The following is a 14816-nucleotide window of genomic DNA, read 5'->3' as shown; positions in this document are numbered from 1 at the left end:
ATGGTTCTCCAAAGGTAATCCCATAGTCCCTCGTTCCTCCTCATGTCTTCCTTGTCCTCTGCCTTTCTCTTCCTTCCCTACTATTGCCTAGCAGTCAAGTTGCACAATTTCACACTTCCTAGCAAAATTTGTTCCCTTGCAAATACTCCCAAATCCCAAAGCAGCCCTTCTGGCAGCTGTTCCTTTGCACTAACAACCACTGCATCAGCAAAGGTAATTGCTACTACCTGCAGAGGCTGTTCTTGTTCTCCCATCTCTCCTGGTGCCAGCTCACAACTGGGTGCCACACGGCTTCGTTATTCTCTCGGCACTCTTACAGCAGAGGTGCCAAGCAATGCACATCACACAGACTTCACACTGTTTTGTGTGCAGGTCTATTGTTCACAGGTGGCATGAAGCACAAGTTGCTGGAGAAAGATTGGCTTTCCTGCACACCACTGTACCTTTCTCTTTCTGCGCCAATATGCCTGGGTCTGCTGGCAGTGAAGCCAGGCTCTGTTGGCTACCAGTGAACTGTCTTTCTCCCATCCCAAAGTCCAGTGTAGAGAGTTTCCTTTGCCCAGTTCAGTGCTGGTTTATTGGCAAAACGTCAGAGCATTGCTTGTCCTCCCTTCCTCACTTGCTGTAGACAGAGGAGATGTTTTCTCTGGTGCTTCACACCACAGTGTGTTCGTTAACTAAATGATTGCACAGGTTTAAACCCCATTGTGTTCCCACCTTGCCAGAGTGGTGACACTGTCTGTGCCACCCTTGATGCACAGCTCAACAGTTCTCCAGGAGCAGCCCTGTGGTATCAGCGATGCATCAGCTGGGTGTACCCAGTTGACTTGTCAGGCTGCAGCAGATGCAGGCAGTGCTGCAGTGTGTGGTTTTCTGCACGTTTGCATTGCAAGCTTGCTGGATGCTGAACCAAGAAGCTCCCATTTTACCTTCTGCTTTGTTTTCCTCAACTCTTGCTCAGCTCCATCACTTTGCCACCCAGTGCCTGTCCAGTTTTTCTTGCTCCTCGTCTTGTCTGTGCAATTGACCCTGTGATTTAACTGGGTACCCAGCAGGGCTGTACAGCGTCACACTGCCCATTGTAAGCTCTTGCTTGCTTCTGTCCCTTTGTTTTACATGTTTTTATATACAGTTATCATCAAAGCAGGGGGAACAGTCACTGGATTATATTAGTGGACCTTAACAAGAGCCTGGTAGTTGCCTCTCAGAGCTATGCCCGGCGATGGTGTGCAAATCCAGCCTGTATTTAGCCCACGCCACTGACTCATTGCATCATTTCTGTTGGTAACTCACCCTGGGCTGGCTTCTTCCTAAAGAAGCTTTTCATGTGGCGTGGGGAATGCCCTGCCCAGGGGGTTTCCAGTAAGTTTTGTGCTCTGTGTTGCAGAAAAAAGGGTTCTGGGGATGGGAGTGGTATGCCTTGACCTCTTTCCTTACTCATGGTATACCTCTATAGATTAACCAACTAACCTTTCAAACCAGGCCGTGGGATGAGCAAAGCTTGAAGTGCTGGCCACTGGTGGAGGCTGGTGTTGATGGAAGAAGGTGTGCTCTGAACACAGACCACGCCTGGCCCATGAGCAGTATTGGCATAGGAGAGGTTGGGGGAAAAGGCATTGAGAACAAGAGATGGACCTAAAATGAAGCAGGAGGCTGAGGGGCTGTGAGAGGTGGAAGGGCAGACAGGGTGAACACTTGATAGAAGAGAAGAAAACTGAGGCAGGGCAGATTTCTTGGAGCGGGAGATAAGGAGTTGTAGACAGCCACCCAACTACTGCATTCATATCAGAGAGCCACAGCCCTCCCCCTAATTCTTTGCTGGAGCTGCAGCCAGAACAGTATTCCTTGTACACCAGAGTGCAGGGCAGAGCCATGGTTAGACTCAGAGGCAGAAGTAGGAGCACATCAGTCCCATAGCCCAGAGCTGTGTTGCTTCACCTCAGGTCAGTGTTAGTAAGAGCATCTTTGATAGATGTCACTGCTCGGTGGAGACTGATCCGAGGGCTGAGCACTAATTTGAGCCAAAATCTGCTCCATATAGGTAGGCAAAACCAATTTTTCATCCTCTCCCTGCTCCTGGTCACTCTAGTGCTGGCCAGCTTCTGGTACAAACTCAAGAAGATCCAGAGTTATTTGGGTTTACACCTTACAGCAGCTGAATTGATTCTGTGCTTAAATTAGCTTGAGGTCCACAATCTTGAAATGTTTTCTGTATTACTCTCCTCCCCTTCTCTGCTTTGCACTCCTCCACAGAAGGAGCAAAGTACACACACCTTCCTTGTGAAGGAAGTCCCAGGTGATTTGGTGAAAGGGTGACACTGCCTCCTTGTCCTGTAGTGATAAAAGGAAGTGATTTGTAAATGAAGGAAGAGGGAAGGACAAGAAGAAAAAGGAGCATGCATAAAATATAATGTTCCTCTTTATCCACCCTCCTTACCCGATGACCACCCCCCACCCCAAAAGACCCAAACATCTAGGTGCAAGAGTAATAAAGTGTCTGCAAGGCATGGCTGTGTCTCTGCAGTGCTGCATTGCCCTGGCAAGGAAGGGCCAGAAAGCAGCTTAGGTGAAGGAAGGCTTTGGGCCACATTCAGGTGAAGCATCAGCCTTGCTTTTCTATTCCTAATATGCCTAAGATGCTGGCAAGCACCACCGTACTTAGATGGGAGTGGGAAAAACAGATCTGCTGGAGAGAAAGCTTGTTCAGGTTGCATCTGTGCCAAGGAGTGTATTTCAACAGAGTCCCATGGGCCATGAGCTGCTGAGCTCCAGGCTTGGCCTGGCAGGAGCAAGCAGCAGAGGCAGGGCTAGATTTGGTACGGCAGGAAAGGCACAGCAGCCTCTGTGGGTGATATGTGCCTGGGGCAGAGGTGAAACGCCTCACAGAGCTAAGTTAAAATCTCAGCTCTCTGTTGCCCAGACACAAACAGGGATGGCAGAAGCACAAGGGAAGGATGCAGGGAGTCTGGCCTGGTTTGTGCTGAAGGACAGCATGGGGCGGGGGATGGGGAGTTTGCTGAGCCAACGACTCTTCCAAGCTGGAAGAAAAATTGTTCCTGCCCCCTGCCAACACTTCATGCAGGTCCAGGATACAGTTCTCAGAAGGCATGTTAGCAAGAAGGCAAGTGTCTGCACGTTTTACAGCAGGAACATCGAGGCAACTGGTGCAGCCTTGAGCTGTAAGCCTGCGGTAATGAACCTCCTGAAGGGAAAGCTGTGGAGTACAGCGCTCGCAGCTTTAATCTGCTGACTGCAGGCTGCTCTCCCCGACTCCGAGGGTGCTTGCAGGCAGGACCTAGGACTGGCAGCAAGCAGGCTACCTGCCTCAGAGCTGAGGTCATGTAGTACACTGCAGCCCCCTTTATTAAAGCAACCTCATTGCAGGGGCAGCAGGCTGGGAAAACTACAGATCCCAGCACGCTTTTGTGCGTGCCCCTGCAGACTACAGTTCCCAGAACTGTAATGAGCCAGAGAAGATGTCTGTGGACATAAATAATCATCTTTGCATAACACCCTGCACCCTCGAAGTGCTGGCTAGCCCTTGGTTAGTGAAAACAGGAACAGGGGGAAAACCAGGGAGCATCACCGATGTGGAACTGTTTTGTCCACCCTAATATCCACAGCGGTATCCTCTAGCACAGAGCATCCTTTCTTCCCTCGGGCCTCCCTTGGCGGTCGCAGGCAGGACCCTGGCTCCCGGGGAACACGGCTGCTGCGGGGGGAGAGGCAGAGAAACTACAGATCCCAGCATTCTCCACAGGAGACTCCACAGCACCTGCGGCAGTCCCTGCACACCGGGGGAGGGGTGGGGGTTGAGGATGAGGATGGAAGGTGGGGAGGAGATGCAGGGCGCCGTGGGGCTGCGCCGCGCCTGGGACATCGCGCCACCCGCTGGCACCCCGGCCAAGTGGGTGAGGCTCAATGTGGGGGGCACCGTCTTCCTCACCACCAGGCAGACCCTGTGTCGGGAGCAGAAATCTTTCCTGTGTCGCTTGTGCCAGGGCGAGGAGCTGCAGTCGGACCGGGTAAGGCAGCTGGGTTGCCTCCCGCACCGTGCCCCGGCGAGCGTGGGGAGGGCTGGAGGGATGCAGGGACGGAGCCGGACCCCGACAGCCGCCGGAGCAACCGAGTGAGAAACGCCTGCTCTTTCTCCCCTCTCCCGGGAAGGATTTCCCCTTGCCAGATGTCACCTTTGATGTCTTGTAGCCTGACACTTGTCTTTCCAACTGGGAAAAAGAGAGGCCACCTCCCCTACACCCCTGTTGTACTCCTTGTCTATCCCCCCCCCTCCTCTGGGGCTGCTTCACAGCTCTGTCTGCCTGACTCAGCCTTGTCTGCTCTAAAGGGGCTCTCTGCTCTCTCACACCAGGCCTGCAGGCACAGTTGCAGAAGGAGGCTCAGGCCTATGCTTTTGCCTTTCTCAGCTGGGCTGGTCCACGCTGAGGTGGACGTGCAGAGCATACTAATACAGGAGTTAAAACCTGAGCTGGGCTGACTCAGTAAAGGACTCCCAGGGGCTTATGGTTTCCAAGGAGTGTTAGAAATAGTGGTTATGTTTGCTTAGCTTTGCACTTTATTATATTCTAGAGTATTTGTGGGTGGGTCACAGGTTTCCATGGGGTCTGTCTCTGTTGCTAGGATGAGACTGGCGCATACCTAATAGACCGGGACCCCACTTACTTTGGACCCATTCTGAACTTCCTCCGTCATGGAAAGCTGGTCCTGGATAAAGATATGGCTGAAGAGGGTGAGTCTTGGAGCTCAGGAACTTTCTGCTTAACGTTGCTGCTGCAGGCAGGGTGCAGCAGGACTTGTTGTCAGCCTTATTGTTCCTCATTCTGCATCTAGGGACTGGTGTGGGGGGATATGAGAGGGCTGTCCCTTCAGTTGTTGGAAAGCATACTGTTCTTTCCTTTACTAAAGGGGCTTGGAGTGGGTGAGGATGGCATCATACAGGTATTGTGGCTTCTTGACTGTTCATTCAGCATAGAGGTCACCAAGATGGAAGTGACAAGATCTCTCAGCCTCAATAAGCCATTTTTGCTTGTTCCTGATCTACTTTTAACAAGGCTCTGTGACTGTTTTCTGTTAATGACTGAATGTTTCTAATTAGAACTAAAATCCCAGAAGACTGAACAAAACCAAGCTCATCTCTTCTACTGACTGCAGTAAAGACCATCATTAATCAGTGACATGCAATGTATGCTAGTAAAGCTCTGACGGACTGTGGACAGCAGCAATTCCAGTGGAGCAAGCCAGCCAACCCAAACCCTCATTTGAAGCTGAAAGGAGGTCCAATAGGATAACTCAGTAGCATCATGGCATTACCAGCCAGCAGTCCCCAGTACCTCATTGTATTTTGAGTGCTGGAATCTAACAAGTAGCCAGTTTTGAAGACAGGCTGTGCTGGCTAGCCCTTGCCAAGTGCAGTTTCAACATGTTCATTGTTGTTCTTGCCTCTCTCACTAATGCAAGGAAAGTTTTCTTTAGAATCATCTCACAAGTTCTCGTTCCAAAAATAGATCTAAGTAATGGTACAGAATTATAATAATACACAGTTCTGAGGTGTTTCCTGCTTGACATCTCTTATAATACTGAAGTCAGAAAAAGTTCATCCACAGGTTTTAAATCAAATCCAAAGCATAAACAGGAGTCCTGTTTGTAGCTTAGCATTGCATTTTGTTCCTGCTGCAGACACTTAAAACTAATCTGTTAGGCAATTCATGGCTGCTTGAGGGACTTGAAAGGAATCTGAGTGTGTCAGGTAGGGAAGGATCCGTCTCCCCGCCCCCCACTGTCTGTATACTGCCCTAGAGACATCTGAATGTTGGCTCCTAGCTGCCTTTCTCTCACCAACAGTCTGGGAACCCACTTGCCATTCCCTGAAGGCTTGTTAGCAAACACACGAGTCTCAGGAGATGTGATGGAGATGTGGTACACCACAGAAACATATCTAACCCACTTCTCTGTTTACCTGCTTTGAGGTGAAGCACAGGGAACAGAGCCAAAGATTTCTTGAGGTCATATAGGACTGTAATGTGGGTGCCACTCCAGCTGGCCTAGGAAAAAAGTTGGGATTTTCTAGGAGAGGCTGGTGCCTACATTTACTCTCCTTGGCCAGTTACCTGAGAAAAGTATTCACAGTCCTCAGCACAAGCCTTCACTTACACTGCCTGTCTCATAGAATAGAATATAGAATAGAATAGAATAGAATAGAATAGAATAGAATAGAATAGAATAGAATAGAATAGAATAGAATAGAATAGAATCAATGTTTGGAAAAGACCTCAAAGGTCATCAAGTCCAACCTGTCACCCAAGACCTCACGACTACTAAACCATGGCATCAAGTGCCACAACCAATCTCCTCTTGAACACCTCCAGGGACGGTGACTCCACCACCTCCCTGGGCAGCACATTCCAATGGCGAACGACTCTCTCTGTGAAGAACTTTCTCCTCACCTGGAGTCCAAACTTCCCATTGGTGCAGCTTGAGACTGTGTCCTCTTGTTCTGGTGCTGATTGCCTGGTTGAAGAGACCAGCCCCCTCCTGGCTACACTCTCCCTTCAGGTAGTTGTAGAGAGCAATAAGGTCTCCCCTGAGCCTTCTCTTCTCCAGGCTAAACAATCGCAGCTCCCTCAGCCTCTCCTCGCAGTAGCAGGCAGCATAAGGAAATTGGGGTGAGCATTAGGGATGCAATGCAGAGAACCAGGAGTCCTCTTTCTGCAGTAGGAGTTTCAAGTCAACAGAAACCCGTTAAAAAGTGAAGCTCCCTATGGACCTTAGGAAGCTCAGAAGTGATCTTTTGCAAGTCAAAACCCAAAGACAGGCTATTAATGTTCTGTCTTTGTGGTCCTTCTGCCTCTCTTTCTCAGGGGTTCTAGAAGAAGCTGAGTTCTATAACATTGGTCCTTTAATCCGAATAATCAAGGACCGGCTGGAGGAGAAGGACTACACCATAACTCAGGTATGGAGAGAAATGGCAAGGAAAGATGCAGTGGGGTGGGTAAAAGAGGGGATGTCAAAAGGGAGAGATTAGTCTAGTGGAGCAACTAATTTGAGTTTATGTGCTCATGTCCCCTGCAACATCTTGCTATGACAGACTGCCACCCATCTAGTTACAATAAACAAGTTACAGACTTGTTTTGCGTCTGCATAGAATGATGTTGGATGCAGTCCCTGAAACCAAATCTGCTTCTCTAGCTTTTGGAAGAAAGCAGCTGGTTTTTGTGGGTTATGGAAGAATGGAGTGAAGGTTTTATGGAGAGGAGGATGCTGGTGTGGGGAGTCCTGGGAGTGCAATCACAGTGAAGAGCATGGGGATGCCTGTAGAGAAACCTGGAGAGAACAGGTGGAAAGGTGTCTGTGGAAGAGTCAAATGCAGCCAGTGAAGCACAAAGAATCTGTCCTGTGGCACAATCACACCTTGTTCTTGGCCAATAACCTTTTAAAAATCTCTCTTCTGGGAGTGTTGGCTGATACCTCACTTTTCACTGTGTTTGCCTCAGCTTGTAAGCCTCCAGCAACACAGTCACTTTGCCTTTGCAAAACCCCATCAGCATTTGTGGCATTTGCATAAATGGCTTTGTAACAACAAATGCAAACTCCCCATCAGAAGAGCCCAGCATCTTCTGGGGACAATGCAGGAAGCACTCAGCTCATTACCCCCTCTCCAGAGCAGATACTGTTGTTCTTGCTGCCCACAACAGCAGAGCAGAAAGGTGGGTTGTGGTTCCCACTCCCCTTTAACCTGGGACTTGGAGAAAAGGCCAGGTCTGTCCAGAAGGGATGCTACCACTTCGTTCTTCGGGAGGACATCTGTAGCACCCAGCTGTTGTCATCCTGCTCTACAATTTTGCTATCAGGTGCCTCCTAAGCATGTCTACCGTGTGCTACAGTGCCAGGAAGAGGAGCTCACTCAGATGGTGTCCACTATGTCAGATGGATGGAGTTTTGAGCAGGTATGGAGGAGGTATAGAGGGTGGGAAGGAGTTTCCTACCGGGGAAAAGATCGTGGTTATCTTACAGACCCCAGGCAAGGCACCTTCCCTCTTTGAGAATATGAGATCAAGTTGTGGAGTTATCACACCAGCTTTCTCCTATCCCTTCTCTAGAGGTTTAGAAAATATTTGTGAGGATATTAAGCTGGTTTGCATCCTGGTTGACTCCTCACCTGGTTCTCCGTGCTGCCTCCTCAGCTTAGTTACGAAGCCTTTCTGTTGTGGGTGTAGACTGGACTCCATGCTGCTCTGTCTCACTCTGTAGGTGCTGTGGATACTTGAAATAACTTATACTTGTGATTCTTGCTCTCATTTTTTCCCAGCTTGTGAACATTGGCTCATCCTATAACTATGGGAATGAGGATCAAACAGAGTTCCTGTGTGTGGTCTCCAAAGAGCTGTACAATTCCCCCAATGGCCTGAGCTCGGAGCCCAGCCAGAAAGCCAAGGTGAGACTAATTTTGCTGTGGCTCTGATCCTGTTGCATATGAAATCCTTTGCTCTTATTTGCTTCCTCTTTCCTTCCTCTCCACCACACCTGTGGGGCACCTCAGTGGTGGAATGTCCTGATGTTCAGCACTGTGGCATTGTACCCATTGCCCAAAAGGAGGACTGTGTGTGTTGTGAGTGGTGGTGTCTGGCTGTGTGGCAAATGGCTTTAACAAGTCACCCTGGCATTTCTCATGCAGCTCTACTATTCCCCCTCATGCCTCCCCCTGACCATGCTGTGCCTCTAGGGTGTGATTTCCCTTAAGGTTTTACAGTGTTCTCCTGAGTCCCAGCCTAAGGGGCAGGAGATAATCTGCTCCCCTTTTGAGCTAAGGACAGAAATATGTGGGAGGAGCACTAGTGACTGAATGCAGTTGTTGGGCAGTGGGATCACAGCACTTGTAAGTGGGTTAGATAGGCCTGAGTGATGCTCCAGAGGAAGACAACTTTCATTGCTCCTTAACCAGAGCTGTCTTGGCCATGGGGAAAGGTCCTTTTTTATTCCAATGTCATGACCATTGCTTTATTCTTTTGTGTGTCAGAAAGAACTTCCATGGCTCATTGTAATGTGGTGGTTGAAGTTTCCCCCCAGCATTAACTTTTCATAGAATCAATAAGGTTGGAAGAGACCTCAAAGATCATCAAGTCCAACCTGGCACCACAGACCTCATGACTACTAAACTGTGGCACCAAGTGCCATGTCCAATCCCCTCTTGAACACCTCCAGGGATGGTGACTCCACCACCTCCCTGGGCAGCACATTCCAATGGCTGACAACTCTCTCTGGGAAGAACTTTCTCCTCACGTCAAGCCTAAACTTCTCCTGGTGCAGCTTGAATCTGTGTCCTCTTGTTCTGGTGCTGATTGCCTGGAAGAAGAGACCAACCCCCTCCTGACTACAACCTCCCTTCAGGTAGTTGTAGAGAGCAACAAAGTCTCCCCTGAGCCTCCTCTTCTCCAGGCTAAGCAACCCCAGCTCCCTCAGCCTCTCCTCGTAGGGCTTGTGCTCAAGGCCTCTCCCCAGCCTCGTTGCCCTTCTCTGGACATGTTCAAGAGTCTCAATGTCCATCTTAAATTGAGTGGCCCAGAACAACTCAGAAGCAGATGTAGCTGTCTTTACAAGCAAAACCTACACTCTACAATGGAATGCAATGAATAGGTACAAAATACACAGTATTTACAATATTATACAGATATTTACAATTAGCAAACAGCAAGAAAATCCCCTGGTCAGAAGACCAGAGAAGCTTGTTCCACTGCCCCACTCCAAACCCCCCTGCCCCAAGAGAGAGAAAGGAGTTGAGAGAAAGCAGTGGGTTAGACTTATCCCAAGGCCAGCCAGAAGCATGCTACCCTCTCCTGAGCAAAGCAAACCAGCCAAGATCAGAAGAGAAGAGAAAAGGAAATGGGAATGTGAAGAATTGTTATGATACAGCTTCTCTTATCCCAGACATTTATCCAATGAATTTGTTTGGAATAATCTTTTTGTTTTCCTTTCTACACCCAGCAGTGATTGATTGATTTCTATTTTTCTACTTTCCTGCTCGAAATCTGCAGCTAAATTTTAAAGGCATAGCCTAAAACTACCACACTCATCTTGCAAGTATCTCCACTCTTTCTTCCCTTTGTCCTGCATGCTGGGCCACAGAGCACAGAGGAGGACCTGGAGGAGGAAGAGCAGGAGGTGGAGGACGAAGCAGAAGCGGAGGAGAAAGGTGCAGCAAATCCTTGAGGAAAATGATAAAAATACCTCGTCCCCCCCAAGCATAGACCCAACCACCTTTCTGGTGAGAGCTCCCAGTTAGCAGCAGGGAAGGACTAGGACAGGTGTGGGATGTGGGGGCAGTCCTCTGCAGGAGTCTCTCTGGAGATAAATCCAACAGGGGAGAGCTGTTGCCATGGCTGCCGCTTTGTATTTAAACGGTTTGGTTTATTTATGGTTATGTTTTTATTTGCAGACGGTTTGTCTGCTTGGGGTTGCACTAAAATCTTTCTTCCTCCAGACCCTCCCTCCTGCTCCCCTCCATGTCCATCCCAGCGCTGCCACCTCCCTCCAGCACTGTCGCCTCCCTCCCACCCTGCCCCACACCCCAGCTTCCAGCACCCTTTCCTCTGCTCTGCCCATCAGGGCTCAGAATGGTCCCTGTCTCTCTGCACTCCTCACTTTTCCTCCTCTGCAGGTATGTTACCTGTCTGCACTCTCAGCTCCTGCCAGCCTGAGCTCTGCATGAGTGACTCACTTTCCTCTTGTGGGTATGGTCTTGGTTTGTAGAGCTTGGGCAGGGGAAGAGGGAGGGGGAGGTTGACTCATCCCTGAGGTGGCTTTTCCAATTCTCATCCTGTGTGTGTGCCTTTACCTGCCAAGCAGGCCCTATGGCTCTGGACCAGAGGCTCTGGCAGCAGAAGGGAGAGTGCAGCTGGGAGAAATGAAGAGGGGTGAAAATGAATGCAAAGTAGGCAGGGGTGGCATGGGGAAGGAGGGGGCGTCTGCCACGTGTCTGCCTGACACACATACCACATCCCTTCTCCAGACTGGTGTCCACAGCTCTTTTGCCTGTCATCCTGGGAGCAGGTTGCAGAAGGCAGCCTGTTATTTTTGCATTCTTGCTCTCTCTTCCCTGGGCTTTTCTCCCACTGCCTCTGCCAAGGTGAGAGCACAATGGGAGAGGGTGGTGAAGTCACTGAAAGCAGAAGAGGGTGGTGAAGTCACTGAAAGCAGAAGTGGCTGGTGCCTGCTCCAGATGTCCTCACAGCTGTGTGTGAAATGAGCCACCGTGCTCTGCTTACTGCTCAGAGAGAGTGCCTGGTCATCCTGCAGGAGGCTGGGGGGCTTTTTCCTACAGGAAGCTTTAGAAGGAAGCTTCCTCTCTCATACTGGAAAACTGTGGGGCTTTGTTAAACCAGAGATGCTCAGTGCAACCCTCTGTCCTGGTGGAGGGCACTTGTTAGCTGGCTGACATTTCTCTCTCCCTCTGCTTGAGAGTCTCCTTGTCCATGGCTGTGGAGCTTGAGTGTTATTCTCTTAAAAGTCAATGTATGTTAATCATGTGGACTTTTCCTTCTCTTTTCTCTTTTGTCCCACCCCTACTCCTCATCCCTCTTATTTTTCTTAAGTTCTCATTTCCTCTGTCATTTCTCACTCTCCCCTCTATGCTCAATCACTATTTCCCCCCCTGCTGCTCATTTTATTTTTCTCTTTCCTTCTCCAGCTGTTGCAAGCCAGAGGTCTGAGGATGTGCTTGTGACACTCTGCTTCAGCCTTTTTGTTTCTTCTTTATATCTTTATTTTTGTACTGCAGTGTATGGCAGCCCCTTGCACCACAGTAGCACCCTCCAGCCCCCCCTCACTTTTCAGATGCAGCCACTGTTTTTTAACAGACCCACCTCGGAGGTCTGGAGGAGAGCAGATGCTCCGTGGAGTCCCTAAGCTACCGCAGGTGCTGGAGCTGACAGGCCCTTCCCGTTCCTAGCACGCTGGCTTTCCTTAATGTCACAGTGGCCCCTGCTGGGGACATCTGTGATCAGCCACTGCAGCCTGCGGTCCCTTCCTCAGCGCCCTGGGTGCGACTGGGGCCCTGGCAGGCAGCGCCTGCTGCGGAAGGAACAGTCCTTGGCCCTTCGGCTGTTGGAGGCAGCTGGTCTGGTCTTGTGGTCAGAGGGGAAGTGCAGAGCCTCTGCCCACTTCTGGGCAGCCTGCACTGCTGGTGAGGTGTCCCTGTGCTGGCTATCATGCTCCTTGGTGCCAGCCTTCTTGTCCCCCTGAGCAGCCCTGCGTCGGCAGGGTGAGGAGGACACACAAATGCAGCCCTGGTACCAGGAACATGCTGGCACCTGCTGTCGTGTCAGGTACCAGCAGAAGACCCTTGTCTTGGGGAGCAGGGCACTTGCTTCACTGCTGTGTCTGAGGACACTGGGTTGTAACTTCTCAATAAAATTCACAGTCTGTTCCTCCTTGCAGCCTCTCATTTCAAGTGGCAGAAATTTGGTGCTGGTAGAAGGGGGTGGGAGCTGAAGAGGAGTTTGGATTCATCACGTGGAGCCACCAGTAGCTGCTTGTGTTGTGCCTGTCTTTTAGAGGCTTGAGGAACTTCTTTCTGCAGCTGTGCTGCATCTCCACTGCAGGCAGCTGGGCTACAGAGCAGGTTTGCTTACTGGTATCTGCATTCCTAAATGATAACAATAAGTGAGGACCTATCTAGGTAATCTGTTGACCCCATTGCTCCTGAGGGCCAGCTGAGAGGTGGGGCAGGGCTGTGGAAACTTTTGTTTGGTCAAAATGATAAAAACTCCCAGATAATTTTTCACAGAGAAAGGCAAACTAGAGCCAAAACCCCTTTCAGATTAATTTTATTTCTAATTCCAAAGAGTGGCCCATGGTATATACATACATGGATGTCTTCAGTAAAAAACAACCAGACCCAGAGCAGTCACTGTTTAAGCACTGTGCCCTCAAGCCTTCTCTTCCACCTCCTGGATCATCTGAGTTAGGAGATGTAAGCAATTGAGACACACTCATACTAAAGGTATTTAGAAGGGCTGAAGGAAGGGGATGGGAGGCTGCTCAGATGTTTATATTGAGGGCTGGGGCCTTTCCCTGAGGAAAGTGCAGCAGTGGAGGCTGGGCTCAGTGGAGGCTGGGTGCTGCTGCAGCTGGGAGGCAGGACACGCGCCTGGGGGTGTGATGCTGGACTCATGCCTGGGAGTCAGTGAGACGTGAAGAGTTGCCTGGCTGAGCTGAGCAGCACACTGAGCAGCACAAGCCAGCTAAGAAAAGCAATTAGGGAGATGGAAGAGGAGGAGTGATGGGAGGGGAAGGGGGAAGAAGGACGAGCAGCAGGAAGGAAGAGGGAGGCAGATTGATTTCGCAGTTACTGGAATCTCTAACTACATCAGTCACATTTTCTTTCAGCAAATGTTCCAGCGCAGGATTGTGGCTGAATCACATGGTTCATGGAAAGTTCAAGTCCCCTCATTCCTTTTCTCAGAAACCATCAACTTGGGACCATTGTTGGGTATTATGTTATTGTCCATTCCCTGCCCCCTTCAACACCTCTTTTGGATGGATGGATGGCCTAAAACCACCTTGGGATGCTCCCTGGAAAGCACTGAGGAGGAAGAGGGTCTGCCTGCTTCTCTCTGTAATCCCCACAGCACCTTTGTAGATTTCTGGGTTGGTTTGGTTTTGTTTTGTTTTACCATGCTCAGAAGAGCATCTTGAGTCTGGTAACATCCCACACAGAAACTCTTGTCTCTGAGAGGCAAGTGAGCAAGATGAGGAATGAGTGCCATGTGAGTGTAGGTCTGATGGGGAGAGGCAGAGATGCACTTTTCTCAGCTCATGGTTTGGTTCATCCAGCCCAGCACTTGAGTGATCCTGGTGTATACTCCATAGTGATTGGGACGTGCACATCCCATTCCCCAGCTGACCAAACCTGCCAGAAACCACCTGCCACTGGGCTCCTTGCAGGCCAGAGGACCTCCAGAATCGCCCTAGAGAAAAGGAGAGAGAAAAGGGGTGATGATCACATAATCACAGAATGCTGTGTGTTGGAAGGAACCTTTAAAGGTCATCTAGTCCAACCCGGCAGACATCCACTGAATTTACAGGAACTGAAGTTGCTTAGCAACTTGCATCAAGAGGCTCAAGCAATAAAAGCACAAATGCATTGATGATCCACCAGCTTCTCTTGTTGGATCACACTGGCTTTTAGTCCCTCTGTATGAGGATTCCTGTATCCCCTCGACTCATTCCTGGGGCATTCTTTTTTCCTTAGGCAGATGTCAAAACCCATTTCCAGCAAAAACATCTGACCCATTGTTGCATTCCTTCATCATGCAAACTCCTCCCCCTTAATCAGGTCCCAAGAAGCTGACAGCTTTACTACTTTCTTCCTCTCAGTGTGGCCTTTCCAAATATGTGGAGGGCAAGAAAGCTGGTGAAATTTAACGGGATACTTGGAGGGATGGGAGACAGAGGAATTCCTTGAGACTGATAGTAATAAGGAAATAAGCAGGTTGTTGTCTGTGACAGATGCTGAAGAGGCTGAGGGGGTAAGAGACTAATGTAAACATGTGACTTGAAAGAGGGAGGTAGAGTGGAGAATGGACTGACATGAGAATAGGAGAGCTTTAAATGTAGTTGGATGCTGTTTAAGGCAAAAACACTGTGAAGAAATAGTCCTGAGAGCTGCTGTTAGCAGAAGAATTGTTAAGGGAGTTAAGCATTTTATGGTCTTTTCACCCTTGTGTCAGCCTATAGTTCATCTGGGAAACTAGGACACACCCCACCTCTGGTAGTCAGCCCTGATCCCACAACTCCTCTGTCAC

At 49.7% G+C, this 14816-nt stretch overlaps 2 protein-coding genes across 6 annotated transcripts in view; one reads left to right on the top strand and one right to left on the bottom strand.

Moving 5' to 3' along the window:
• Positions 1 to 3792: 3792 nt before the first annotated feature.
• On the top strand, positions 3793 to 12578 carry KCTD17 (potassium channel tetramerization domain containing 17). 5 transcript variants are annotated; one of them, XM_054167634.1, is made up of 8 exons: positions 3793 to 4025; positions 4639 to 4747; positions 6876 to 6967; positions 7866 to 7961; positions 8324 to 8449; positions 10138 to 10204; positions 10670 to 10742; positions 11699 to 12578. In XM_054167634.1, exons 1-8 carry the CDS (start codon positions 3819 to 3821, stop codon positions 11718 to 11720), a joined length of 792 nt encoding a protein of 263 aa, XP_054023609.1. In that variant the 5' UTR covers positions 3793 to 3818; the 3' UTR covers positions 11721 to 12578. The 5 variants fall into 5 exon arrangements, 3 of the variants coding, with proteins under 3 accessions (XP_054023609.1, XP_054023610.1, XP_054023611.1); XR_008462604.1 differs by lacking the exon at positions 10670 to 10742 and having other exon boundaries at positions 10138 to 10276; XR_008462605.1 differs by lacking the exon at positions 11699 to 12578 and having other exon boundaries at positions 10138 to 10276; positions 10670 to 10703.
• TMPRSS6 (transmembrane serine protease 6) overlaps positions 12570 to 14816 on the bottom strand; it is a 20933-nt gene continuing 18686 nt past the window's right edge. Inside the window, exon 18 of the mRNA XM_054167638.1 lies at positions 12570 to 13979. Within this exon, the coding sequence (XP_054023613.1) occupies positions 13821 to 13979 (159 nt within the window). The 3' untranslated portion in view covers positions 12570 to 13820. The remainder of the gene's footprint in view (positions 13980 to 14816) is intronic.

This window comes from Dryobates pubescens, chromosome 15 (genome assembly GCF_014839835.1).
Source record: "Dryobates pubescens isolate bDryPub1 chromosome 15, bDryPub1.pri, whole genome shotgun sequence".
In the NCBI taxonomy this organism is placed as follows: domain Eukaryota; kingdom Metazoa; phylum Chordata; class Aves; order Piciformes; family Picidae; genus Dryobates; species Dryobates pubescens.
Note: the sequence above shows the minus strand (reverse complement) of the source record. Positions and strands in the feature narration are given on the sequence as shown.